At 39.5% G+C, this 27542-nt stretch overlaps 1 protein-coding gene across 1 annotated transcript in view; it reads left to right on the plus strand.

Annotated features, from left to right (window-relative positions):
• The window catches only part of UTP3 (UTP3 small subunit processome component), a 656101-nt gene that overhangs the window by 333903 nt on the left and 294656 nt on the right, over positions 1-27542 (plus strand). Inside the window, exon 8 of the mRNA XM_044060443.1 lies at positions 346-417. Within this exon, the coding sequence (XP_043916378.1) occupies positions 346-417 (72 nt within the window). The remainder of the gene's footprint in view (positions 1-345; positions 418-27542) is intronic.

The following is a 27542-nucleotide window of genomic DNA, read 5'->3' on the forward strand; positions in this document are numbered from 1 at the left end:
ATAAATGCAATCCCTGCTATGGCTGCCTATTGTTTTAAAATTTTGTGAAGTTTTTACATTTGTTCATGATTGCGTTTACTGCTGTGAAGCCAATGTGCAGATTATTGTATGTGAAGGTAAGACTGCAAACTTCAAATTAGTAGTATGGCATATTTAGCATATAGATGTCTACTGCTTAAACATATTAAGTATTTGTCACATAGCCCTTTATTCTTTATTTTCTTGTACAGGAGAGCAATTACTTATACGACTCAATTGAACCATTGCGTTAGTGTATGTTGTGTTAGCACAAATAGTAATATTAGTGAATGTTGAAGCTTGTGAACATTTTGTCTCCCTTATCAGTTAACAGAACTAAAAGATGAACTGCAGCCTTTGGTGGACATGGTAAAGGATGGAAGGATACCACCAGGAAAGGTAAGGCATCATTAACAAATGTTGTCCCTCTGGTTGTTTAGGTTCTCATCCTGAATGCAAGAGTGATTAGCACAAGGTGGATGGAGTTCAGCGATTTTGGTAAGTTATGATTCACAGTAACTGTGCTGCATGACAAGTGTTAAAGTACGTAGCAAAAATGTGCATCCTAATACAGAAGTATTGCTGTATACCCATTTTGGATGTCTTCCTGTCCTATTGTTTGGGTAAGCTGTTGGTTTAGCTAAACAGCTGCATTATTTTTCTTGCATTTGTCTAATGTAGTCTTGTGTCTGTCCCTTGCATTCTTCAGTTCTTTACAATGTTTTAAAATCTGCCATTCAGAGGTGGTCACCGTGCTTTCTTCTAAAATAATGTACTTTCTTTGCATTAAATGATTCTGTTTTGTTTTATATTTAAGAATAGTGCCTTCTTGAGTTCTGCTGCTTTCCTTGAGCTTGTTAAACATTTGTGTCGTGTCCAATTCTTCTTCCTTTGTTTCAGTCATGCATTTATTGGTCTATTTAAAGAGAAGTATGTTGAATGGCCTTAATATACCGTGGTGGTGCAGCGGTAGCGTTGTTGCCTCACAGCAAGAGGTTCTCCCGTTCGATTCTCGGCTTGGGTTGGGAATGCCTTCTGTGTGGAGTCTGTATGTCCTCCCCGTGGTCAAGTGGGAGTTCGAAAGACATGCGTTGAATGGGTGTGCCTTCGTTGAAGGTTGAACGTCGGGCTGGCAACTCGACACCATAAAAAACAACTGCCAATCATTAGCAGACCGGAGTTCTGCTGTGGCGACCCCTAACCAGGAAAAGCCGAAAGACAAACAACATCATGTTGAATGGCCTTAAACATTTAATAGCAGCTGCCTGTATGTGGACTGTTGATTGACTGGTTAAATAAATCTAGCAAACTAAATAATCTAAAAGATACTTTTTTCTAAAAATAAATTAACAGATATGTCTGGAATTGTGTGTACACAAGCACATACACAAATTATATTTGTCTACCATATTAGAAAAGACCATGTAATGGTAGTTTTGATTTAGTGAAGTGTTAAAAGGCTGTCACCTTTATGTATTTGAAAAAGATTGCCACTTGTGCATAACCTCATATTCAGGGTTGACCTTTCTCCACAAACATAATTTAGAAACCATGAAAAATATTTGTGATAGGTGTGAAAAAAGCTTGCAATCTGTATGAGACTATAAAAATGTATTATTGCTGTGACCACTGTATGCAGTCATAGCTTGCTCCCCATGGAAGAGTAATTTCTGTGTATTTGAGATAACCTAATTTCTGACATTATTTGACATTTGATAACTGGAATGAACTACTGGGTAAGAGCCCATTTTCAGCGGAGGTCTGGGAAGAAAAGCTCCAAACTATTATAAAACATTTTAAGAAGAAGGTAAGTTAGTATAATACAAACAGGAATTGCAATACAGAGTGAGGGAAAAGTAGGTTTACGGTATATTTAGAGAGAAATCCATGAGAGAAAAACTGATAGAAGTAAGGAAGTGAATGAAGAAGGGAGAGGAAGGAAATGTAAGGTATGAATAGGTATTTGTTCACATTTCGGAATATAGTTTATGCTGGTGTTGAGCAAGAACAAAGCCAGCTTTTGGCTTGGAAGTCTTTCAGAATAATGGTTTTGAAGGATGGGAGGAAGGTATTGACCTGATGAATAGAGGTAAGGAGTTTTGGCTTTAGCAACATGGTATAAATACAGACTATGCCCAGCAGATTTAATAGGATTGTGGACAGACAGGAGTTCTTGGTCACTGGATCGTAATGACCAACTGTGAACATAGTTGTGTAGAATGTTATTTAGTGCTGGACAAGCAGATGGATTCTGGATAATTGTATAGGTGGTAAGAAGCTGCATATATGTTAGTTGATGTGATAATTCTTACCAATTTAGGCTTTTTAGTGCTATGCAGTGGTGGGTTCTGAAAGGGGTATTTGCTACAAATTTATCAACTTTTATAGCATTGTTCAAGTTTTGTTTTTTGTGATGCCTGAAGGTTAGTAAGGATGAGAGCACCATAAAGAAGTGTGGCGAGGAGATAACTATTGGCAAGTGTAATTTTAATTACATCATTCAGAAAGGTTTTGGCTCTATAGGCCATAGTTTTTGATAGTTTTTTCTTATGCAATTTTATATATGCAGGTGGAATTTAAGATCATCATCCACTATCATCCCTAATTTGCTATGAGAAATGACTTCAGTGGTTGTATTATCAAGGGAGAGGACTTTAAATTATCCTACAAAATTATCATGTGAGAGGAGATTTGTAAATGAGACAGATTGGCAACGGAATTCCTTTTAACAAGGCCCTATGTGACTCTGTTATGGTCATATATATAATGAAAGTGTGGTATTACAGTCATATTAATCATGATATTTTTCCAGTCTTGAATTCAGAGTATTAACGCGGGTAACAGTGAAATAATAAATGAATTGTAGGCATTTTGATATTTTATTTAAATTCTTCTTATCAGTGAATATATATATATATATATATATATATATATATATATATATATATATATATATATATATATATATATATATGGGTCTAGGACACATGCTCGACTAGCATATGTCTGAATCACAAAACATCGAACACACATACATGAAAGCGCTTAACATCAAAAAGCGCTTCTGTGTATGTGTAGTTCAAAAAAAAAAAATCTACGTTTCTGCAGAGGAACTTCGCCCCCCTGTACCCCCACACCTCCCTTACTTTATTATTCTCACTCCGAGATCGCACTACAGTGGGGAAAAGGGAATTTTCCCTTACCCGCACTGTAGTCCGATCTACGAAACAGGCACACATACACGGAAGCGCTTGTCAATGTTTAACAGTTTCGTGTATGTGTGTTCGATGTTTTGTGATTCGGACATATGCTAGTCAAGCATGTGTCTGGATCCTCTATATATATATATATATATATATATATATATATCAAGATGCATTTTCAAGTTGCACTGACCTGTACATTTAGTTTGTGTAACAGTTAAAACTTTCATATAATCTGTTGTAGTATGATAACAGTAAAATGTGATTTTACTAAAATGTTCTTTATAACTGGGGTGGTGGTGCTGCGGTAGCGTTGTCGCCTCACAGTAAGACGTTGTCCTGTTCGATTCTCAGCTAGAGCGTCTTCTGTGTGGAGACATGCGTGAATGGGCGTACCTTTGCTGAAGGTTGTGCGTCAGGGCTGGCAACTCGGCACGTAAAAAATCTACTGCCAGTCATTAGTGGACCGGAATTTCGCTGTGGCGACCCCTAATTAGGAAAAGCCGAAAGACACAACAACAACAACTAAAATTTTCTTTATATATTGATCATTGTAAATCCTGCACTCTACACTGACAACATGTTTTGTTCACTTTCATTATTGCTTTTAAGGTGTGTAAAATGTAGACAAGATAAGTACTTACCAATTCACACAGTAATCTTCTACAGTAAGAGTGGACAGTAAATTGCTGTAATTATTCTTCAGTAAAAGTTTCGGTTGCTGTGGAACCTAGAGTCTTTTGTCTGCCTTGGTACCTCTTCAGTGCTGGTATTTTTTGTGGATTTGTTGGCACAGTAGTGCTGCTAGCACTGTATTTTTCCTGTGTTTTTTAGTTCTAGAGTGGAGAAATAATGTCAGTTTTAAATGGGTGCTGATTAGCTCTAATAGAAATGTTATAGCATGTCATGCAGAAGAAATATGTGCAGTAGATAACTACAGCTGTTTGTTACAGCTGTAAATTAAAAATACTAATAGTATTTCAAACGGGAATTATGCAATCAAAATAGAGTGCAAGTTCAAAGATTATGCTGCTCTTGAAACAGATTTACTGAAACTACATTAAGTCTCCGTTTGCAGCTGTACAAAATAGCTCATCCATCATATTGCAAATATAACTACTATGCCAAGAAGTTTACATTGTTAGGCAAAATTACATTAAAATGAGAGCATATCATGAATGCAGTATGTCTAATCCTGTAACAGCTGAGAAGTCACACAGACTGACTCAAACACAGACACTACTACCAATGTTTAATATACATTCTGCAATTTTAAACTGCGATAATATTACTTTATGACAAATGAAGTGGCAGTTTGTAGTACATCAAGTGAAAAAAATAAAACACACACATACTAATAAATAAATAAAATGCTGCTCACACAGGCAAATGCTCTTGTTAGAACAAAAAGTAAATAAAAGTAATTTGAAGAGGCTTCTATGTTACCCCAAGAAGGATAAATATCCCATTAATTCAGGCCATACAGAACAATGTGGGCATTGTAACTTCTGTATTTATATTGATAGTAGTACAGAATTTCATCACCCTGATAATGGTAAAGTGTTTTGTATTAAGATTGCTGCTAACTGTATGACTACTAATGTTGTTTATCTGGCAGTATGTAAAGTATGCTCATCCTTTTATGTGGGAAAGACAAATCGCCCACTACGTGATAGAATAAGGGAGCATATTTATAACATTAGAAAAAATAATATGCAGAATGCTTTAGCTAAACACACTTTTTTAAACAGTATTTCTCATGAGTTCCAGTTCAGGGTATTAGAGGTAATTGAACCTAACATGAGAGGCGGTAATATAGTAACACGTACTGAAGAAAAAGAAAATAACTGGATTATTTTGTTGAAAGCAGACAGAGGTTCAGGACTAAATGATAAAGTATCAATTAAACCAACACTCAGGCAACGTCGACATATAAAGTAATTTATAGGCATTTTTAATATTTAATATTTATTAGATATATATATATTATATATAATTTGATTTTATTATGTAAAATTGTTATATGTAGTTAGTAGTTTTTTTATATATATTATATAATTATATATATTTTATATTTTATAGATTCTTATATTTATATGTATATATACAACTATTAAAATTATGATATGCACACATTCTATGTTTAGAATATGTACTTGTTAGATGAGAAATATTTTGAAGTTTTTTAAAGTCTCACTTCGCACTTTATTTATGTACTATTGTTTTAAATTTAGAAAGGAATTAATTAATATGTCCCAATGATTGGCTGTTTTGAATGGATCAAATGTTCTACTTTAGTATTTAAGCAACTTGTATAACAGAAAGTATTTGATCTGATGAAGCTATTACATAGCGAAAGCGCTTATTTGTTATTATAATAAACTGTTCGGTTACAATTATCGAAACTGGTCCTTACTTTTGCTCTTGATTAACGTACCTAATTTTAAAAAACACACATACTAATGTAAAACACACTGCTGCATGGATCAAGTAATTCTAATGATCCAGAGATGCAGAGAAGATTTACAGTGTGTTAAAAATGATGCCTGGGAAGGTAAGCAATATAATTTGGAGATGCAGAAAGATAGATAAGGCTAGTAGATGCAAGATAACATTGAGCCCCACTGAAAGCAGAGCTGCTGAGAGTTTTTTTAAGCCGTTTGCTGCTACCAGAAATCGGATAGTAATGTACAGCTAACAAAGATAGTCAGGCACCAGAAAGTAAGTTGAGAAAGATAATGGCAGAGCTTTTGTGAAAAAAAAAAACATGTGCCTAAAACAATTTGTGATATTTGCCAAATTAGTGAAAACAGTAAATAGATTGCTGAAGAGAGTGATAAAAATATCAAATGAAGCAGAGGTAAAAGATATTTGTAAATGGGAACATCCGCCAGCAGTGTGCGTCAAGACACCAAAGGTGTCAAAAGCTACTGATGGCTTGGGGGGCATAAGGGGCACGTACTGATCTAAAAGGACATGTTTTTTAACTGTCTACTACCATAATAGAAACATATCTGTTGCACAAGATGTATGTAGTGTAAATATGAGTTTCATCTGTAATGGCTGCACAAAAATCTCATAGAAAATTACAAACGAAGCTGAAGTTGCACCTGCGTAGTATGTGATCCAGTCTCCATATACTCAAAAATTAGAGGAAAAAAGTATAGTAGTGCTATAACACACTTATTGTTGCCACACAGAGATCAGCCACCACAGAAGAGGGGTGAGAAGCTGTTAAACACTTTAGTCAGACTGTTTGAACACTTCACTCAGACTTTAAAAAAGTCCAAATGAAGTGTTTAACATGTTCCACCACTCTTTTGTGTGACCACTGATTGCGGTTAATGCTCAAGTGTGTGACTAAAGCTTAACACTAGTAAAAAGGTACTTAAAAACTTGTTAAAAACCTTTCAGATGTCAGAATGGTGCTTTCCAAGCATGCCCAAATTCAGAGCATAATCATGGTTATACATACAGTAAAAGTCATTATCTTTCAAAAATAAGACCTAGAACACCTAGACCCCCTAGCAGCCTCTGCACATATCATGTTGTAGCAGTGGATTTTAACACAGAGCTCTGCCCAGGACTCTCATATTCCACAGATGGCCCTGCTCAGAGGTGTGCTTTGCTATAGCGGGTGTCTGGGAGGTGGTGGGGAGCTGGGAACAGTGAAAGTATTATTAATTTCTCTTCACAGTCAAAGTAAAGAGATGTTCACAGAAGGTCACTGCAACATGTTTGACATTGGAGAAAATATTTAAACCTAAGAGGTATACAAAAAAGGTCACTATAGCTTGTGTGGGTCTGTGACAGTGTGGTTATTATTTCTTTTAACTTTTGCATAAACTTCAGAGGTATGCTCACAAGATCGCTCTAGCTTGTGTAGGGGCGGTGTAGTGTCTATTAAAAACAAACTGGAATATATGACTGTGATAATTTTTTTCCACTTTTTTCACAATCACATATCAGAAGTGTATATAGGTGGCTAACATAGGGGGGTAGGGGTAAGGAGGCATATTGTGAATATTCATCTGAGATCGACAAGTTAAAACAATTTTACTGTTTTCTGGTTGTCACATGGATATCCCGAAAGTAGCTGTCATTTGAAGGTGGAGGTGAAGAGACAAGGTGTATGATGTGTGACATCAGCAACTTGAAATATATGACTGAGGACATTTATTCATTCACTTTCATCCCTGTCTAACATCAAAGTTATACACACAGTAGGTGACAATCTTTTTTTTTTCTTATGACAGGGAAACCGAAACTATTCTAAGGTATGATTCATATATCATTGCAAGAATTTATCTTCTTGGTTTATTGGAAACTATTTTTTGTCAACATAAATCATTAAGCCTTGGACACAACTTATTTCTTAACTGAAAAAAATAAGACTGATTTTCTTTACTTAGTTATGATTTTTGTGCAGGCCTTAACCATAACAAAAGTCTGAAGAAAAAGCTCTGAAGTGTACCTCAGAGTATGTAGAACTCCGTGGCTTCTGAAGCTCAATCAGCTTATTTCCTCCACAGTTGTTACACTGCAGTCTTTGGCCATTTATGGAGCGGTGAATGGATGCAGGAAGAAAGAATGAATTTCTTTGTTTCATGCCATCTTTGGTTCAGAAGTTTTGAAAACAATTCTAAAATACAACTTAGAGCATCTGGAACCCAGTGGATTCTAGGGGACTGACACCTCCAGCTTCATTTGATTATTTCTTGCTCATATATTATGGTGCATTCTTGACTAGTTAGGATTAGGATATATTGAGAGAATGTGGGAACAATTTGAAGAGTACAATAAAGTATGAGAAAACAAGAAAAAAATAATCTAAATGTTGTGGCAAAGCTTGGGTGGCTAGTAGGGGGTACATTGGGGGCATGCGGTGGGGGGGGCAGGGAACAGTGGACAGCTGGGTCCCAAGGAATCCTTTCTCTAGAGTTTTATTTCCTCAAAGGCCAAAGTCAAAATATTCAGTACTGCCAGGGATTTCCCCTTTTTAAATTGTTTTGCCTCAATACATTACTGCATTTCAGCATCCAGTGGGTTAAATGCTGTGATAAAAGTTGCACAAGTTATATATTTACATGGTCCTTTTTTTTTTTTTTTTAAATAAAAAAATTTTGTAAACTTCTTATTAAAACTATGACCCCAATAAATTTTCCCTGCATGATGCCATGTAAGGTAGGTGGCTGTCCATAGACTTTAATGGAAGCCTCTCTGAGCATGTGCAACATGAAGTCATTAAAGGCCATGGATACCTCTCATGTTTTGCCCTCAGTGACATCACTGATCAGCATTAAACCTTAGTGTCATCAGCACTTAAATTTCACACAGGTTTTTTTTTCCCTTCAAAGACTGAAAACGTTCACCGATACAGTAAAGGTGCAGATTGGCACTTTATGCACCACATGTGGTGTAACAGGTAAGTCATAAAACAAAACACTTCAAGTACGTCACACAGCTTATCAACAAGCTCTGTTACAGTGTTATAAAATGTTTTATGGAGTGTAATATCTGGGTAAGAAAAAAACATGCAAGATGCTTGGTTTTGTCAAATTTCTGGTATACAACCATTCTTTTGATCGTGTCTGTTTACTACTAATATCATATACCTGGTTGCTTAATAGTGTTCATGTCCTTGCAGAAACACTCTTCAAGCTGTTTAACTTATGTTTAGCTACTGGCATTGTCCCTTATGAGTGGCGTACTGCAGTGGTGATGTCCCTCCATAAGGGTGGTCTTACAGCTGAACTGGATAATCACTATCCTGTCATATATATATATATATATATATATATCTATATATATATATATATATATATATATATAGATAGATATATATAGATATAGATATCAGTTTGGCTCTGTGAAGGGTAGATTTTGTCTATTAACTTGATAAACTTCTTCAAAAAGGTTACAGAGGCTGTAGATGATGCTCATGTAGTGCATATAGTGTATCTTGACCTGACAAAGGCCTTCAGCACCATTCCCATGCTGGCATCACACAAAAGCTAATTATTTAAAAAATTGGCCCATATCTGATAATATGGATTCCAAATTAGCTGAAAGAGAGAGCCGACACAATGAGAAATGCAGATGCCTCATCATTCAGTATGAAAGTGACCAGCGATTTCCTTCAAGGCTTAGTGCTGAGATGTGTCATTTTTGGTATTCATTTCTCAGATCTCCAAGTGGAGAGCCAACATCGCTAGGTTACAAAGTTTGCAGATGACTGCAAAGTGGGGTGGTTGTTAAGTCACTGGGAAAACAAGAAACAAACTAGAAAATAAACAAAAAAATGGCACTGGACCAAGGAGCACTCAAAATAATTGTTTGTTCCTGATAAAGTATGTGCTTTCGTACAGGATAATACCTGTACTTCTTCAGACAAAAGTGAGAGTACAGGCAAGGAGTGAATGGTTGTAAAACTAGTTTGTCTTGGAATGTCCATGAATCTAAATGGTTCTATGTCTTACTCCCATAGTTTGTCTGGAAATGTCTGCCCACCTCCATAAGGGTCCTGAAGGGCGTAAAGTGTGCCTAAGAGAATGAATGAATAGTTAAATACATCAACAGGTCAGTCTAGCTCCAATGAAATGTACCTTTGTGGAAAATTATGCCTAAAACAGGCTATTAGGAGAGCCAAAGCCCATCCTAGTACTCAGTGAGTGAAGGTCAGTAAACATACAGCTGTGTGCTAACTTGAGGGAATCATAAATACATTGTACAGTTAAGATGTATGTTCTGAAAGTAGATTTGATGTACATGAATGCAATGTCTTATTGTGCTTGTTTAAATTTTTGTCTTTACTGGTCTTGATCCCGGGTTGTGGCCGAAAATGGTCAATAGGCCAGTTTGCTTACCTGCTAAACAAATTGCAGTCAATAAATAAACTGCCCAGCATTTTTCAAAACATCCTCGATTTTACTTCATATTTTTGCCTTGGTGCTCATAAAATGCTTTATTTTCTGGTAAAACACTCAGGATCATACCTCTCAACTCTCCACAATTTCACAGAATGTCCAGATTATTGCTTCATATTTATGGTCTCTTCCTCATAAAATTTGTGGTTTTCTGGCAAACTGTTTTGGATTGTGCTCACTAAATAATGAGACATTTGAGTTTGAGACTTTGTATCATTCAGAAAATGCATGTTAATGTTAAACTTGTTATTCTAACAACTTTCTAAGTTTATAAAAGCAATATTTAAAATTTGTCCCTTTATCCCCCATTATTTGTGGCTTTGTCCAGAATTCTTAGGAAAAAGTTGAGAGGTCTGCAGAGGATTTACAGTCTTGTAACTAATGCCAGACTTTGAAGTTTCATACTTCTATTGTTCAGAAAGCACATGTTGATTCAAAACCTGTTCTGTTTAATTTGTTAAATTAATTAGTAATGTTTTAAAAAAATTCCTCTGTTTTTTTTTTGGCTTTGTCCAAAATTCATGACGAGAAACTGATTGTTATGCCTCGGAAACACACAGGCATTTCCCTGGTAACTGTGAGCTCAGGCAGCTGGAAAAAGGCAATTTATTACTCAGATCATCTGGTTGCACTTGCCTGAGCATGGGGTTATCTCTGAAACAACAATGCAAGTGTCTCCATGTAATCGCTATTCTGACAGATGTTTCAGGGCACATAGGGTAGCTGTAGAAAGTTGGAGGGAGGCTCTCCATCATGTCGTTCCAGAGCCCATGTAAGGATGTCAGTAAAGTTTTCTTGCATACTAACAGATCAGAAAGCAGAAGCTTTAATTAAAAAGTAATAAAACAATGTGAAATGCATACGCAGTTCAATGATAAGAAAAAAAAAATATTGATGGACTTTTGGATTCCATTTGAAGTATAAATAGTTTGAGTGTTGAAAGTAGGTTTGATGGAGTAGTTCACTTCCGTAACTCTGGTTACAAGTGAGCATGGAATAAAGGGCAAGAGGGCAGAAAAAGGCAATTCAGTAATGAGAAGAAAAAATTAGTGATGGACGTCTGGGTTCTGTTTGAAGTATAGGTAGATCTTGAGTGTTGAAAGTAGGCTTGATAATGGAGTAGTTCACTTCCACAGTTCTGATTACAAGTGAGAAAGAAGTGAAAAAGCACACTGCTGGACAGAGTGAGTAGTCCTAGCAATCCATTCTTAACAAAAATTCTGTAATGCTTTTTTATTTGTTGCTTAGACTGTTTGTCATTCCCTTATACAAGAAGTACAGATGTTATTTTCTTTTCACTTATTTGAGTAACTCTGCTGATATATGCTGACTGCAGATGTTTGCACCTCCCTCAATGGTTTCAGTCATATGATAAATTTGTTCTGGTCTCTTTTTGACAGGATGAACCTTATACTTCAGAGAATTCAGTTTCTTTACTACCTCAAATGGCAATTGTCATTTTGCCAAAAACATATTCTGTGCTCAGGGGACTAAAACTAATATTAGATGTCCTTCTATTCCTATGTTGCAGTATTCTTAGTATGAGATTCTCCACCTCAGGTGACCCGAACGCCTGCTTTTATACAAAAGTTTAAGCCTAGTTGCTGCAGGTGAGTGGGACATCGCACGTAGGGCCATAAACCAGGGACCTTAAATGTGATGTCTGTACACAGACTTCAGAACTTTTCAGTTGCAGTTGACCGTCACATTGATCGCTTTGGTTCTCTACTTTCAAGATGTCTAAAAGCTAAGTACCCCGTTGGGGATTTTGTTTTGTTTTGCTTGCTTGAGCTTTGTTTGCTATTCCCCTCCTCTATTAGTCGATGTCTGCTAAGAAGGGTAAATGCAGATGTGGGTGCCAGATTCCGCATAAGGACACGCATGACCATTGTTTTTTTTTTTTTGCCTAGGCCAAGAACATGACCATTACCTCTTGCCCTATTTGCCAACCCTTTGTACCGAAGACAGTCAGAAGCCATCTGGCCACCCTTAATCTGTATCTAGAAACTCTGAGGCTTAAAAAAACTAGCGCTCAGGATGGATCCTGATTCGGCCACCCCAACTGAACCACCATGAAAAAAGGCCAAGTTGCCAAGGCCTGGTACTTCTGCCACTCCGCCATCGGACACCTGGACAGCTTCCAGTTCAGGAGTTGAGGGACGTCAGAGCCGTCTACTTCGCCTCCTCTTGAGGAAGCCACTTCAGAAGTAATGGCCTGCATGTCCCCGGAGGCAGCTCAGATGTCGGTCCCAACCAATGTTGAGGGGAAACCAGCCACTGCCTGACGACCGACTGAAATGCCACTACTTGAAACCCAGCTCCAATCCAAACCACTGAAACTGGCCTTCTCGTAGGACTACTCCTTTAAAAAGGAAGTAGAAAACTAAACACATACCCCCCCCCCCATGGAGGGAGTTTCTGACTGGCAGTCTTTCACCCACTCCTTGATGCAGGCCGTCATAGCCCTTAGGGCCCACAGCCTCTTCAACCTCCACCCTCCACCATTCCTGTTCTCAGCCCTAGGCCCTACCTCACCTTCTTCAATCCACCTTCCTACTTCTCATGAAGGGGAAGAACAGGAGGTTTACTACTCCTCTTCTGATGAGTCCATTACTTATTCATCTCAAATTGCTTCTCCACTAGAATACTATTCCCCTGATGAAGAAACCATAGAAGGAGACTCTCCACCGGAGGATATCACCTTTGGGGGGAGACCATCTCAAAGATGAAAGTACTTCAAATGGGACACTCCCAAATGACTGAAACTCGAAAGAAATACTTTGAGTTACTTCAAGTGGAATCTCCCTCCCCTTCAGCCATTCCACCAGTTACACCTGCCTACCTTGATGCATTCTCTTCAACATCAAAAACCCAGACTCTCAACCACCTGCTCCTAAGAGACCTGACCTTTTCTATAAAGTGCCGGATGAACAAAAATTCCTGGTAAAACCACCCCTGGCAGACCCAGCAGTGATTGCTGTATCCCCTGACAAGCAGTCAAGACTGATTCCCTCTTCATCCCTTTTGCCTACTGACAAAGACAGTAAGAACATGGACAGGATAAGCAAGAAGGTGTATACCTCTTCCACCCTAGCCTTTAGAGCTATCAACTACCAAACCCATATGATAAAATATGCTTTGGACCTAGTATCACAAGCTTCTACCCTCCTGTCATCCATGCCTGACTGCCTTAGCAAAACAGAGGTAGCATCAAAACTGTCCCTGGCTTTTCAAGTGGCCAGACATTCTATTAGATGCAGTTATCATGCAGCAGACGCCTCTGCTTCTGCATCAGTACTAAGCCGATACTCATGACTACGCTTTCAACCCCTACCAGAAGACTTCAAGTCTAAAATTCTGGATGCCCCTCCAAACCACAACCTCCTGTTAGGTAAGCAGTCTGCAGACATTTTTAAAAACCTTCATGAGAAAAGCAAAGAGCTCCAAGATATTAAGCACCTGATGGTGTCTCTCATTCCTAAATATTATAGAAATTACCTTGCTAAAACTACCTTTGTCAGGAGGACCCCCTCTTCTGCTACTCGATCCTCTTCCAGGCATAGAAAAGGAGCCAGGAGGCAGACCACATCCAGACCAGCCACCTCTCAACCTACTCAGACAGCCCTTTCATGACAGAAATGGCTCCAACAATGTGTGACTACATTGCCCACCTTCCCTTGTCAACCTGCCTCTCCCACTGCGTACCCCTTTGGAGAACCATCACCACAGACCACTGGGTGCTGGCAGTAGTACAAGAGGAATCCTCTCTTGGAAAGAAAAGCCTCTTATAAGGGGCATTCCATCCCCCCCCCAAAAAAAAATCAACTGCACCTTATTCCTCAGATCCTGCAGGATCTTCTGAGCCATGGAAATGTAGAACCTGTTCCTCCTGGACAAGAGGAAAAAAGGCTTTTATTCAAGATTATTTCTTGTCCCCAAAAAAGATGGCCCTTGGAGGCCAATTCTGGATCTGTCCTTATTAAACCTCTTCCTAAAAGTTCCATCTTTCAGAATGTTATCCCTACAAACCCTTTTCCCACTATTGCCAGCACAGGCCTTTATGGCCACACTCTATCTAAAGGAGGCCTACCTCCATATCCCCATAAAACCCGTCACAGAAAATACTTGTGTTTTACTGAGCCCTGTTCTCACTTTCAATTTACAGCCTTGCCCTTTGGTTTATCTACTGCACCCAGGGTATTCACAAAATGCCTGGTCTCAGCAATAGCCTTTTGTAGAACCAAAGACATTCTAATGTACCCCTACCTAGATGACATCCTCATTCTGGCAGACAGAGAGGACACCTTACAAAACCATCTGCAGTTCACCATTTCCCTGCTGCAAGGCTTGGGGTTCACCCTCAACATCCCAAAATCATCCCTAACCCTTCAGCAGGACAAAATCTTTCTGGGTTGCAGGATCAGTACAGACCTGATGCGGGCATTCCTCCATCAGGACAAAGCTCTCTCTACCCACTTCCAAGACCTAATACAGGTTCAGCAGATATCAGCAAAACAATTCCTACGGGTTCTGGGTCTAATGGCAGCCACCAACCCTATGCTGCCTTTGGCCAGGATGCATATGCGAAAACTGCAGTGGTACTTGAATATGTGGTCCCGACACGATCACCCTCTAGATTTTCAGATTCCACTCTTGTCCTGCCTCAGAGCAGAACTAAGTTGGTGGATACAACAAATCCAAATGAACCCAGCCCTTATACTTCAACCCCCACCCCAACTCAATACATGCATACAGGCACATCAGACCTAAGATGGTGGGCTACCATGAAGGGCTTCATGATACTGGAGACCTGACAACCTGCTCTCCAAAAGAAACATGTCGGTGTGAGGGAAATGACAACAGTCCTTTTGGCCCTGAAAGCTTTTAGGTTCATAGGTTCATAGGTTTATACTAGGCTATCTGCCCTAAGGCATTTATAAGCCTAGCCCAAAGTTATGTGGCTTACGCCACCCCTTATGTTAGAAGTAATGTGCCCATTAGTTTGTTGTGCCTCTGTCCAGCAGTGACACAGAGATGATTCCCGGGGTAAACCTACGATCTCCCATCCACCGGTCAAGATTTCTCTTGAACAGAGCCAGCGAGGTGCTCTGCCTCACATGGACCGGGATTTTATTCCACAGCATGGGGAGTCTCTGGGTGATAAATCTATCCCTCCAGCACGTCCTATTTATATCCATGCTAAGGTTTAAGTCACTTGCTCTAGTGGTTCTGGTGGATTTGGATTTTTTGAGGTGGAGCATGTCCATTAATTCTGGTTGGTCATGGCCTTGTATGTCAGGCACAGGTCACCTCTGAGCAGACAGTATGCAACTGAATAGAGTTGGAGTTTCTTCAGTCTGGCAGTATATGACAGGTTTTGGAGTCCCTTTATCCTTTTGGTGAGGAACTTTTGGGGTCTCTCCAATTGCTGAAGGTGTCGGGTGAGATACATCCCGAATGGGGCATTGTACTCGATCACTGGTCTGATAAGTGAAGAGTACAGGGGAACAATGACCTCACTTGATCTGGATGTGAATCCCTTCATGATCAGATGGGCAATGTAGAAGGTCTTTCGAACCACTTTAGCAATGTGAGTGTCAAACGAGAGGCCACTGTCAACCTGGGTACCCAGGTCCCTGATAATCTCTTCTGTGCTTAGTGGGTTGCCACCTATATGGTAGATTGGGGTTACCTTGTTTTTCCCGAAGGGTATGACTATACACTTTTTTGCGTTTAACTTCAGGCCATGGCTCTGGCACCAGCTATCAGTTTCCGTGAGACCCCTCTGAAGGATGTCTGTGTCCGATGTACTATCCACTATGGCACCCAGTTTGCAGTCATCTGCAAACTTTGTCAGCCATAGTCCTCCTATGTTTGCCTGTACTTCTGAGAAGTAGATGCCGAACAATAGGGGGCCAAGGACTGAGCCCTGTGGGACACCACTTGTAATCTGACATGGCTCCAGCAACTCTAACCCTGTGGGTTCTGTCCTTTAGCCAGTTTGCAACCCATCTTGTGACATATGGGTTTACATTTAAGCTGGTAAGTTTCTCTATGATACCCGAGTGGGGTATTGTGTCGAAAGCTTTTGCAAGGTCAAGGTAGGCTGTATGGACTGCCTTTCCCTCATCAATGGCCTTGGTAACTGTTTCGAAGAAGTCAACCAAGTTCAAAAGGCAAGATCTGCTCTTGACAAAGCCAAACTGGGTTGGGTCCAAGGTCTGCAAGTCCCCTATGTCCTTGTTTATGAGTTCCATTATGATCCTCTCCATAGCTTTGCAGACCAGGCTTGTTAAGCTTATGGGGCGGTAATTACCAGTGTCCGTAGAGGCACCGCCTTTGTGGAGTGGGACCACAGTTGCCGTACGCCACTCCTTGGGCACATATCCTGTGGTAAGGCTAAGATTAAACAGCTGCCTTATGTGCGGGTTTAGTTCTTCATTGAGTTCATGTAGCACACAGCCGGGGACACCATCCGGTCCCATTGATGCTGTGTTTTTAGCTTTAGAGAGAGCAGCTTTCACCTGCGCATTTGAGATATCTGGGAGGCTACGCTCTGTTGGGATAGTTATCTCTCCTTTTGGGGGGGAGAGGGGGGTGAAGTTTGCGCTGAACCTGTCTGCCAGTATATTGGCAATGTCTGTGGGTTCAATGATTTTTGTATCATTTTGGACTAATTCTGAGCATATCTGGGAGTTTCCACCCAGGTTTCTGACATAGCTGAAGAAGGCCTTATGATTGTCTTTTGAATCTATGGCAATTTTTTTCTCAAAGTTGGCCTTGGATGATTTTATGAGGGATCGTAGTTTCTTGCTAGTACTGATCAAAGATGCCTTCCCTTTTTGGGATTTTGCTCTATCATGTAATAGCTTTCTCCTCTTATTGTAAAGTTTGTTTATGGCTGGGGTCCACCAGACTGGACGTTTGCCCTTGGTGGAAAGAGTCTTGGTTTTATTTGGGATTGCCTGATCCATGCAGTCCTGAAGGTGTTCATAGAAGGCATTTGTAAGGGCTTCCGCAGCTTGGGTTGTGGTTTCCATTGGCTCGGGGCCTTGAAGGATACCACACCTGTCTTGAGTAGTGTGAAGTTTGCTTTAGAGAAGTTCTTCACTGTGGTCTTTTTTGTTTGGGGTGGGGGCAGGATGTGGATTTCTAGTGAGATTAGTTTATGATCTGATCTCACCAAAGAGGGATATCGGTGTGGAGCATTTTGTCCCCATGTTTGTGATGATGAGATCTAGTATATTTTCTCCTCTTGTGGGGACGGTGACTAGTTGTTCCATGGCATTTGAATTTATGAACTCCAGGAACCTTTGGGCTAGAAAGTTGGGGCTTGAGTAATGTTCCCAGTCTATATTCGGGTAGTTGAAGTCACCCAATATGATGGTGTTTGGTGATACATTTATACCCTCCAGTGTCTTCAGGAAGGCTGTGTGGGTTTCCTGAGTTTGAGAGGGTGGCCTGTAGCATGCTACAAATTGTAGAGCAGTTTTGCCTATGGTTAATTGCACCTGGATGGTTTCCGATGCTTCGTGCGTAGCCACCAACCTGGAGATGCTTACCTGTAGAACCCCCTCTACTAGCCAGGCTAGATGTTCTCCCAGTACTGCAAGCAGGCCCCCTTCAAATCTTCACAGACAATACCACAGACATGTGGTACCTCAACAAAGAAGGGGAGACTGTCCTACCTCCTTTGCCGGATAACCATCCAAATTTGGGACCTTGCCTCCAGAAATAACTTATCCCTGCAGGCAACATACATCCCTTCCCAGGACAAACCAGTAAGCGGATGTTCTCAGTAGATCATCCTCTCTACAACACGAGTGGATGCTGAACAGGGAAATTTTTCTAGTCATTGTCCACTTTAGGTAGATTTGTTTGCCTCCCTCCAGAACAGACAATTGAAGAAATTCTGCACCAAGGACCATTCTCCACTGGACACCTTCAACATTTCATGGAAGGGACAGTTTCTATATGCATTTCCACCCTTCCCTCTCATTCAGAAGGTCCTCCTGAAGATCAGGAAAGGCAAACCAAAAATCTTGCTGGTGACTCCCTATTGGCCAAGGCAGCGCTGGTTCCCCCTACTGCTTTCAGTCGCCAAGAACAATCACCACAAGGTACCCCACATGGTGGACCTACTCACACAACAGAAGGGAACACTTATTCATCCCCACCTACAGATGTTATGTTTAACACTCTGGGTGATAAACATTTAATTCCTTTCAGACACCACTATTCTGAGGATGTGCTTTCAGTCCTGAGGGAGGCCAAGACACCTACTACAAGGAATCCTACATGTCAAAACGTGAAATATTCTCCAAGTGGTGTCTACAGAGGCACAGGGATCCATTTCAAGTGGATACCCCTCTAGTCCTTACTTGTGTGTGTGAACTTATCAAGGCTGGCCTTTCGTACTTCTCAGTGAAAGTCCACCTATCTTCAGTCTCTGCCTGCTTACCTCTAGAACCCCCTCTACTAGCCAGGCTAGATGTTATATTATTCCTGAAAGGGGTCTTGCACATCAGACCCCCCAAGAAAGTCCATCCCACCCCCTTAGAACTTAAACTTCATCCTAGAAAAACTCACACTGCCTCCATTTGAGCCACCCAGTTCTGCAAAGCTCCAAATGTGCATATGGAAGACTGTTCTGCTGGTGGGCCTTACCTCTGCTAGAAGGTAGAGGTTGTGGTAGAAGTTACAAGCTCTCATGGCCTGTCCACCCAACACTGTCTTCCACAAGGACAGAGTGACCCTGCGCGCCAACCCTACTTTTGTGCCAGAGGTGGTGAACTAACTGTCCTTAAACCAGTTCATACACCTGCCCACCTTCTTCCCCACTCCCCCTAATGACAGTGAGAGGATATTCTATTCCTTGGACATGCACAGACAAGTAAGGTTTTATTTAGACAAAACTAAGTCCATCAGAAAATCCAACCAACTATTTGTATCATTCCACCCCAGGGCCCTGGGCAAGGCAGTCTCCAAACAAACCATCTCCTGCTGGATCAAAAAAATATCTGCTTCTGCTACTCCCACCATGGCAAGAACCTACTTCAGGGTGTACGAGCTCACTCTATTCGGGCTGTGGCATCCTCCAAAGCTTTCCTCAAAGGCCTGGACACAGCCTCCATTCTGGAGGCAGCCACCAGGTCCACTATATATACCTTTGCCAGACACTGCAAATTGGACCATGTCTCCAGAGCCAGGGCAGGGTTTGCTAGGGCAATTCTTGCAGGGCTTTCTGGAATCAGCTACCTCTACCTCCACCCTTCCTCCTTCCTAAGCTGTGGTACTTTCCCACACTAAGAATACTGCAACATAGGAATAGAATGACACAGTTGTGTAAATTCTCACCATAACCATAGATGTCCTTCTCTTCCATGTTGCAGTATTCCTTCCCTCCCACCTGTCCACTTTCATTCCTATTGACGTGTCTAAAGGGCACCCTGGAGCACCACCTAGACTACGGTCCGACTAGCCAGCAAATAGCACTTCACACTTCTTGTTGACATCATTTGGCTTTTTCAATTGGGCAGTTAAGTTCTGAGGTCTGTGCGTGCAGACATCACATTTAAGGTCCCTGGTTTATGGCTGTACGTGTGATGTTCCACGCACCTGCAGCGACCAGGCTTAAGCTTTTGTATAGAAGCTGACGTTTGGGTTGCCTGAGATTGAGAACCCCACACTAATAATACTGCAACATGGAAGAGAAGGACATCTATGGTTATAGTAAGATTTTACACAGCTAGTCTATCCCCTACCTTAAACTCCCCAGCTGTACATTATTATATATCCTTTGCTGCACTTCCTGGTCACTTTTTCATATGATGTCACTGTGAAGATAGGAGGTACTAACAGCCATGCAAGGAGAAAGTGGGGCAGTGGATATGTAACATATGCCAGCACAGCTAACTGGAATTGTGTAAATAATTATATGTTGTTTGTATGTCAAACTGATTTGTACAGATACTTGTGCTGAAAATGCATTTGTTAGATTTGCTTGTATTAATATGTATCAGCAGTGTGCCCTGCTGGAAGGAAAATAAATGTACATGTATTATTGTAACTGAATTGCATGGATACATTGTAACAGCATATACTGGAAGGGAAGATGTTAATCTAACTGAATTTAAAATATATCTGAAATTAGATTACTGTATGGGTTAAGCCATAAAGAATTTATCCCACCATTTTGAATGGAGCCAAAGACACAATGTATGTGCTAGAGAATAGGTTTGACAAGTAGGTGCTAAAATCCTGGCAGCTTCTAGTGTTGGTGATACCATGTGAAACAGAGTCAGATGACCAGATGTGTATGATGTCATTCTGTACAGAAATAATGTTGTAATATTAGAGGAGAATTGAACTTTCAGAAGCATTCTGTATTCTATCTTGGATCTGATAACAAGGGCCACTCACCCAACTTGCCTTGCTCTATCCTGTAAGTATGAACAGTAATTCTTTTAGCTAATCAGGAATAGATAGTGAGACCCGCTAAATACTGTTTTTCATAACTGTCTGAAACTTTCCATCGGTATTAATTTTCATATTTCTTGTGATTAAACTCTGGTGTTTACTTTAAGTAGATATTTAGTGTTTTTGTGTTTTTTATTATTTATTATTAAATATATTTAATATTTTCATTGTGGCTGGGCCTTTTTAAAAAAATATTTAAGTTTTGACAATATTTGCACATATTTATTTGGTAACTCTGGCCACTCCTGAAAGCCTTGCTTGTTTGGTCAACATTACCATTTGTATTAATATTAAGTTTACTCAGTATAATTGGATATCCTTTTAAGAGCCTTGTAATAACTGACTAGTGGCAGTGAATGTACCTTTTAGTCTGGGCAAAGTTGATAGAGTTTGTAATCTGTGCCTACCTTTTCCCAGGTGTGTGTGTGTGTGTGTGTGAAAATTATATGTCAGTGCTTGTGTGTGTCAACTACTTATGGCAGGGACACGAAGCACTGGTTTCACAGAGAGAGTGCTGTTGGCTTGGACACTCGGCTGAGGACAAAACCCTACAGCTGTACCAGTGGCGAGTCTTACTGGAGATCTGGAGAGAGAGAAACCCTGACCCCAGACTGTGTGTGTGTTCCTTTGTGCTCTTAAGGGAAATTGTGCTTGATGCAGTGAGGTCTGCATCTGGAAATACTGAGTGTACTCATTTGTATTCTAAGTGAACATCCCTCTCTAGTGTTAGTGGTGAGGATTCAGGCTTCTTGATTACTGTCCCAGAGTGGGGATGTCACAGTCATACAGTAGGCATAACCACTTTTTATCTGTCTTGAAAATTAGTACAGTGTTCTATGGCACTGTGAAATGGTCTTTTTTTCTTCCTCCCAGGTTTCTGTAACAATGTTTGATAAGCCTCTAGGGTGCTTGCTGTACAGTAATTTGAAAGAGAGAAGCCCTGTCAAGGTTTGTGATACTTCTCTGATGGCCAGCAGGAGATATAGTATCAGCTGGTCTCAGTTTTTTCTATCTTCAGTTACTTTTTCAGCATGGGTTGAAGGTTTGGTTAATAATTCTACTAGTCCATCCATCTGTGAATAGTAGACTGGGGGCTCTTTATTTACCTGAAATTATTGTAATAGTTAGTGTATTGTTCTGGACATTAAAGGAGTGCTCTGGTCAAGAGAGTATCCCATTAGGTATCCTAGCTATAGAAAATAACAAGACTAATTCTCTGGCTATGAATTTGGCATTGGTCGTACTTAGGGGAATGGCCTCAGGATACTTTTCAGCTCATTCTAGAATGTACTGGAACCCATTATTAAATGTTCCCATTGGCCCAGTGATGTCTGTGGCAGTACATTCAAATAGCATTGTTATGATGCGCATTGAATTCAAAAAATGAACCGTAGAGCGAAAACCAAACGGACTTTGTGCCAAAAAAACAGTCACTGTCAGTTGAAAGTGCCAACGCCAGGAAAAAAGAAACTCTCAAATAGTCCAAGGAGTTTTATTTGAAGCGCTTTTCGTTTGCCTCCTAGGCAAACTTCTTCAGAAAACATTATTTCAACAAATAACAGACTTTAAATAGTGTGACCTCATAGTGAAATTGAAACTAATTAACACCAATTAAATTGATGTTGTGCTATTAAGGGTACACAAATTTTAAAAGTAGTAATGGACAATTAAAGTTCTGTTATGAACAGCAAGACAAAATATAAACTTTAAAACATATAAAGACCTACATGTGAGGTCACCATAAGCTGCCTAAATAAGCATAAGTAGTAGTTTAAAAATGGATGCAAAACATCCCGTGGGTGACTAGCTGAAGAACTCATGTACATCAAATTCAAGTCGCATTAATCATGACTTCACATTAACCATGAAAAATTTATATATGTACATTGTAATAAATATTAAAACTAACAATATATGTACAAGCTGAATATCCTAAAAACATGAAACTCATACAAGTGTCAATTAAAATTAGAGCCAACGAAACCGCTAGTCAAATAATATATTAAGTACCAAAAATATTAAAGAACTAAAAAGCAAACAAAAAATGTAACCCCAACACATATCTGTTAAAGTTATCAGCTCCAAAAAACAACACTTAAGTTATCTTTTCAGACTCAAAATGCGAAGGACACTGGAAATGGAACAAGCTTCATTCAAGCCAGGCGTATGGTACGCTTCCAATCTAATTTGCCAATGAAGTTCCCTTTCCAGCAACCTAAGCTGAGTTGGCCCACCTCAACTATCCTGTACTACTTGTTCGATTCCAATAAATTTAAAATGGTGAGTGGGGTGGTCCAGGATGTGCCTAGCCAACGCATTTATTTCCTTATGTTTCCTTATTGCGTACGTGTTTGTATATGCGATCCCTGAGCTTACGCTCAGTCTTACCGCCATGCTGGTTTATTTGGCTCGGTGCCAAAATTGTCCAGGGTTTTACATCGGTAAGACAGTGTAAGCTTAGGGATTGCATATACAAACACATGTACGCAATAAGGAAACATAAGGAAACAAATGCGTTGGCTAGGCACATCCTGGACCACCCCACTCACCATTTTAAATTTATTGGAATCGAACAAGTAGTACAGGATAGTAGAGGTGGGCCAACTCAGCTTAGGTTGCTGGAAAGGGAACTTCATTGGCAAATTAGATTGGAAGCGTACCATACGCCTGGCTTGAATGAAGCTTGTTCCATTTCCAGTGTCCTTCGCATTTTGAGTCTGAAAAGATAACTTAAGTGTTGTTTTTTGGAGCTGATAACTTTAACAGATATGTGTTGGGGTTACATTTTTTGTTTGCTTTTTAGTTCTTTAATATTTTTGGTACTTAATATATTATTTGACTAGCGGTTTCGTTGGCTCTAATTTTAATTGACACTTGTATGAGTTTCATGTTTTTAGGATATTCAGCTTGTACATATATTGTTAGTTTTAATATTTATTACAATGTACATATATAAATTTTTCATGGTTAATGTGAAGTCATGATTAATGCGACTTGAATTTGATGTACATGAGTTCTTCAGCTAGTCACCCACGGGATGTTTTGCATCCATTTTTAAACAACTATTTATGCTTATTTAGGCAGCTTATGGTGACCTCACATGTAGGTCTTTATATGTTTTAAAGTTTATATTTTGTCTTGCTGTTCATAACAGAACTTTAATTGTCCATTACTACTTTTAAAATTTGTGTACCCTTAATAGCACAACATCAATTTAATTGGTGTTAATTAGTTTCAATTTCACTATGAGGTCACACTATTTAAAGTCTGTTATTTGTTGAAATAGTTTTCTGAAGAAGTTTGCCTAGGAGGCAAACGAAAAGCGCTTCAAATAAAATTCCTTGGACTATTTGAGAGTTTCTTTTTTCCTGGCGTTGGTACTTTCAACTGACAGTGACTGTTTTTTCAGCACTAAGTCCGTTTGGTTTTCGCTCTACGGTTCATTTTTTGAATTTACCGGTTTGTCTTGTTTTCCGAGTTATGATGCGCATTGAAGTCAGAAGGATTTTGAAGACCAGGTGAGGGACTGTTTTCTGGCATTCAGGACATCCAGCACCAAACTTCTGAATTATTTTAGTAGTTCTAGCTAATAAAACCTTGTCAGTATCAGTGCCTTAGTCTTGTCCATCCCTAGGTATCAGTCTACTTCAGGACAGTTAGCTAACTTCATTACAAAAGTTCTGAAGGTTTTGGGCACCAACAGCGACTGAACTACTTCATCTCTATCCTTCGTAACGATACAGCAAATCATTGTGTAGCACACAGTGTGAATAAGAGGTGGGAGCATCTTCTGTCACAACTCTGGATATATTTTCCATTGCTCTGCTCAAGTGGCTTACCTGAATATGTGCCAACTCTGGTGAATTCTCAGTTTCAGCCTGTTGTAAAGTAGAAGTCATGTCTAAATAAGTAAAAGGTGATCTGAGCATGCACAGCTAAAAACATAAAATTTAATAAATGGTGAGCGCTTTCAAGCTAAAGCTTTCAGACCTATACAAAACAAGAAAATCTAAAACTCTTAAATACTAAGACCAACAAATCATGAAAAAGCAGTTAATTAATATACTAGTCCTCCTGGCTGTCAAAAGGAACCAGGGCATTCAAGCCATAGTCTTTATTTGCTGGTAATTCATCAATCCATTTAGTCTCGGCCTTCTTGACATCACCATCGCTCATCTTCGTAGTGATTAATTGAAGTACCATAAACTTAAAAGAGTGACCAGGAAACTCACCCACATACTCAATCAGTGCATTACTGGTTTTGCAATTATGAATGTCACGCAAGTGTTCCAAAATCCATTCTTTAAGAGTTCAGTTGTTCTTCCTCACATAAAAAATGACAACATTTTTGACGGAAAGATATACCAAACATGAACTCTTGCAGTCAGCATATAGCTTCGGCTAATAATTCTTTCCTATCATTGGATGAACAAAGCACTTGTTATCAGATATATAACCAAAGATACTACATCCACAGCAAGGAAAAGTCTCTGTCCTCTCAGATCGATTATGATCTAATATTTCTTTACGTCTCGGCCCATAACAAAGTTGTCTTTTCAGTGATAAGGAATTCTTGAAGCAGAACGAAGGGTAGTTGCCAACCGTCCGACCAGTGGGGTCACCAGTCCTTAAAATAGACGGATACCTCTTGATTACACCACAGATTGTCTTAATATTACTGGAATATGTCAATACAATCCATGTTCTTTATTTACATGCTGATTAATAAAATGCCCAAGTCTGCTTGTATCTCTGTTAGAACAATAAGGTTTCTCCCTTGTCATTCTAAAATCATATACCTCAGAATGAAACCTATTTCCATAGCCCCTGTCATTAAAATCAGAAGAAAGTGCATCCAAAGCATGAGGGACTTCAGAATTGATATTGTGCAGCCTCTAAGTTCTCATAAACTGTCCTTTCATAACATTTTTATAAATATGCGCAGGGTGCATGCTTGTTCAATGTCTCTGTACCTAAAGGTACCATTTATTCTACCATGCCTATGGTAAATACAGGTAATCTGAATAGCCAGGCCACTGCATCTGATATGAGAGCACACCCTAAAGAGATGGATACATCCAGTAGGAGGTCAACTTTTCCAGAACTCTCAGTCAAACAACTGAAGATACTCAGAAGAGGAAGGTCTCAGAATTGAGAATGAAAGCAAAGCAAAATATCAGTAGAGCAGAGACGAGGACTTTTATCCAGAGATCTGAGATAGGCTCTACTTCCTTGTTGTTTAATTTATCATTGCATGTTTAACAGACTCTCATATGTCGGTTCTCAGTAAAGGTCTCCTTTATTCCTGCTCAGCCATCTGTTTTCAGTTACATTATGTTGAATCTTAGATTATTCACAAGAAATTTATTATTAAAAACTATTTTTTATACTCGGTCTTCACTGGCAGAGTTATCGAAACCTAGTGTGCATGTTCCCCCGCCTCACCCACTCACTGAAGCCTTTTTGAGTGAGTGTGAATTTGATATTTTTAAATGCTTAAATAAGTCACAACATAAACATTTTTATAAGTTGACTAAGCAAGAGTGTAAGGCTGTAGTTGAATTGTGGAATAATGCTGAACTACAGATATGGTCAGCAGACAAAGGTGAAGGTGTGGTCGTGTTTGATAGAGACATGGGATAAGAACATGTGGGATATGTATCTGATCTTGATACTTACTCTGCTATCGGCACGTAAGAAGTAAATTCATTGATACAGTCAGTGAAGGATAGCCTTTACGATCTTCTTATAACTAGGCTTCTTACCCAGGATGAGTATGAGTTTTTGTTGGTGAATGACCACTCATTCCCACTTTACATGGCTTACCTGAAGTCCACAAGAATTTAACTAAACCCCCCAATGAGATCAATCGTCTCCGGAAGGGGGTGGCTGACTGAGCCATTGTCAGCCTTAATTGAGAAGAATTTTTGTATATATATTGGATAAATATATATTGTTTAATAAACTAACATAAAAGGCACAGTAGCGATGCAGGCAGTAAACACAGCACTAACCAAAATGCAGGAAACAAAGCTGAAAAAACTGCTGCTTCATAAACTTTAAAATTCGGATTTATTGTGATACAAACAGGAGACGTGGTAAGCGCTTTCACCTGGATAGGCTTCTTCAGACCAAAAGAACCCCCCCTCCCGTACACCCCAATATGGCAAAAAAGGCGCCAAAAACAAATAAACCATTAAAGGCACATTACAACTATCATGGTGCATAACATAAATAAAGTGCTTACTCTAAAATACATTAACCATAGTAAAATAAAAACACCTATACCACTCATAAAACATGAATAGATGCATAAAAACAAAAAGCTGCAAAAATTCATACTAATTGCGCAGCACTAACATATTGTTTAATAACTTGCTGCAGAAAGCTGCTTGTGCTGATCCTGTCCAGGCTTTTTTAAATAATTAATTGATGTGTTACATTTCGCAGTTCATTGGTGGAATTCTAATTGATGTTAGCATTTAAAATGCCTTTTTTATGCTTTCTTTGTTATTCTGATGAAGTCTCTCTTTATTGAAATGAAAGTGCTCAATAACTGTATTAATAAAATACTTTTGTGGATATTAGCAGCTGGCGGTGGTGATTACTCGGACTACATTTTTTTTATGTGCAGTTTTTGCTGGTCCTTGACTTTTTTTGCTGTTCTTGGTTTTGTTTTCCAAGTTCTATCATGGACTCTCTGGATTATATTCATACCCCTGAGGGGGGAGGGTGTGAATATATGGAGTTCACGCTGTTGAAGGAGGAGGTATCACAGCTAAGAGGAGAACTCACTAAACTCATTGAGCTCTTTTCTCAGACAGAAAGTATCAATGGCTCTTGTTTTTGATCAGTAGTGGTACTAAAGGGCCTCTTTTTCATCTTGGTGACGACGATGGAGCTTCAATGGGTTGTC

Source organism: Protopterus annectens, chromosome 2.part0 (genome assembly GCF_019279795.1).
Source record: "Protopterus annectens isolate FY-2018-M chromosome 2.part0, PAN1.0, whole genome shotgun sequence".
NCBI classification, from domain to species: Eukaryota; Metazoa; Chordata; order Ceratodontiformes; family Protopteridae; genus Protopterus; species Protopterus annectens.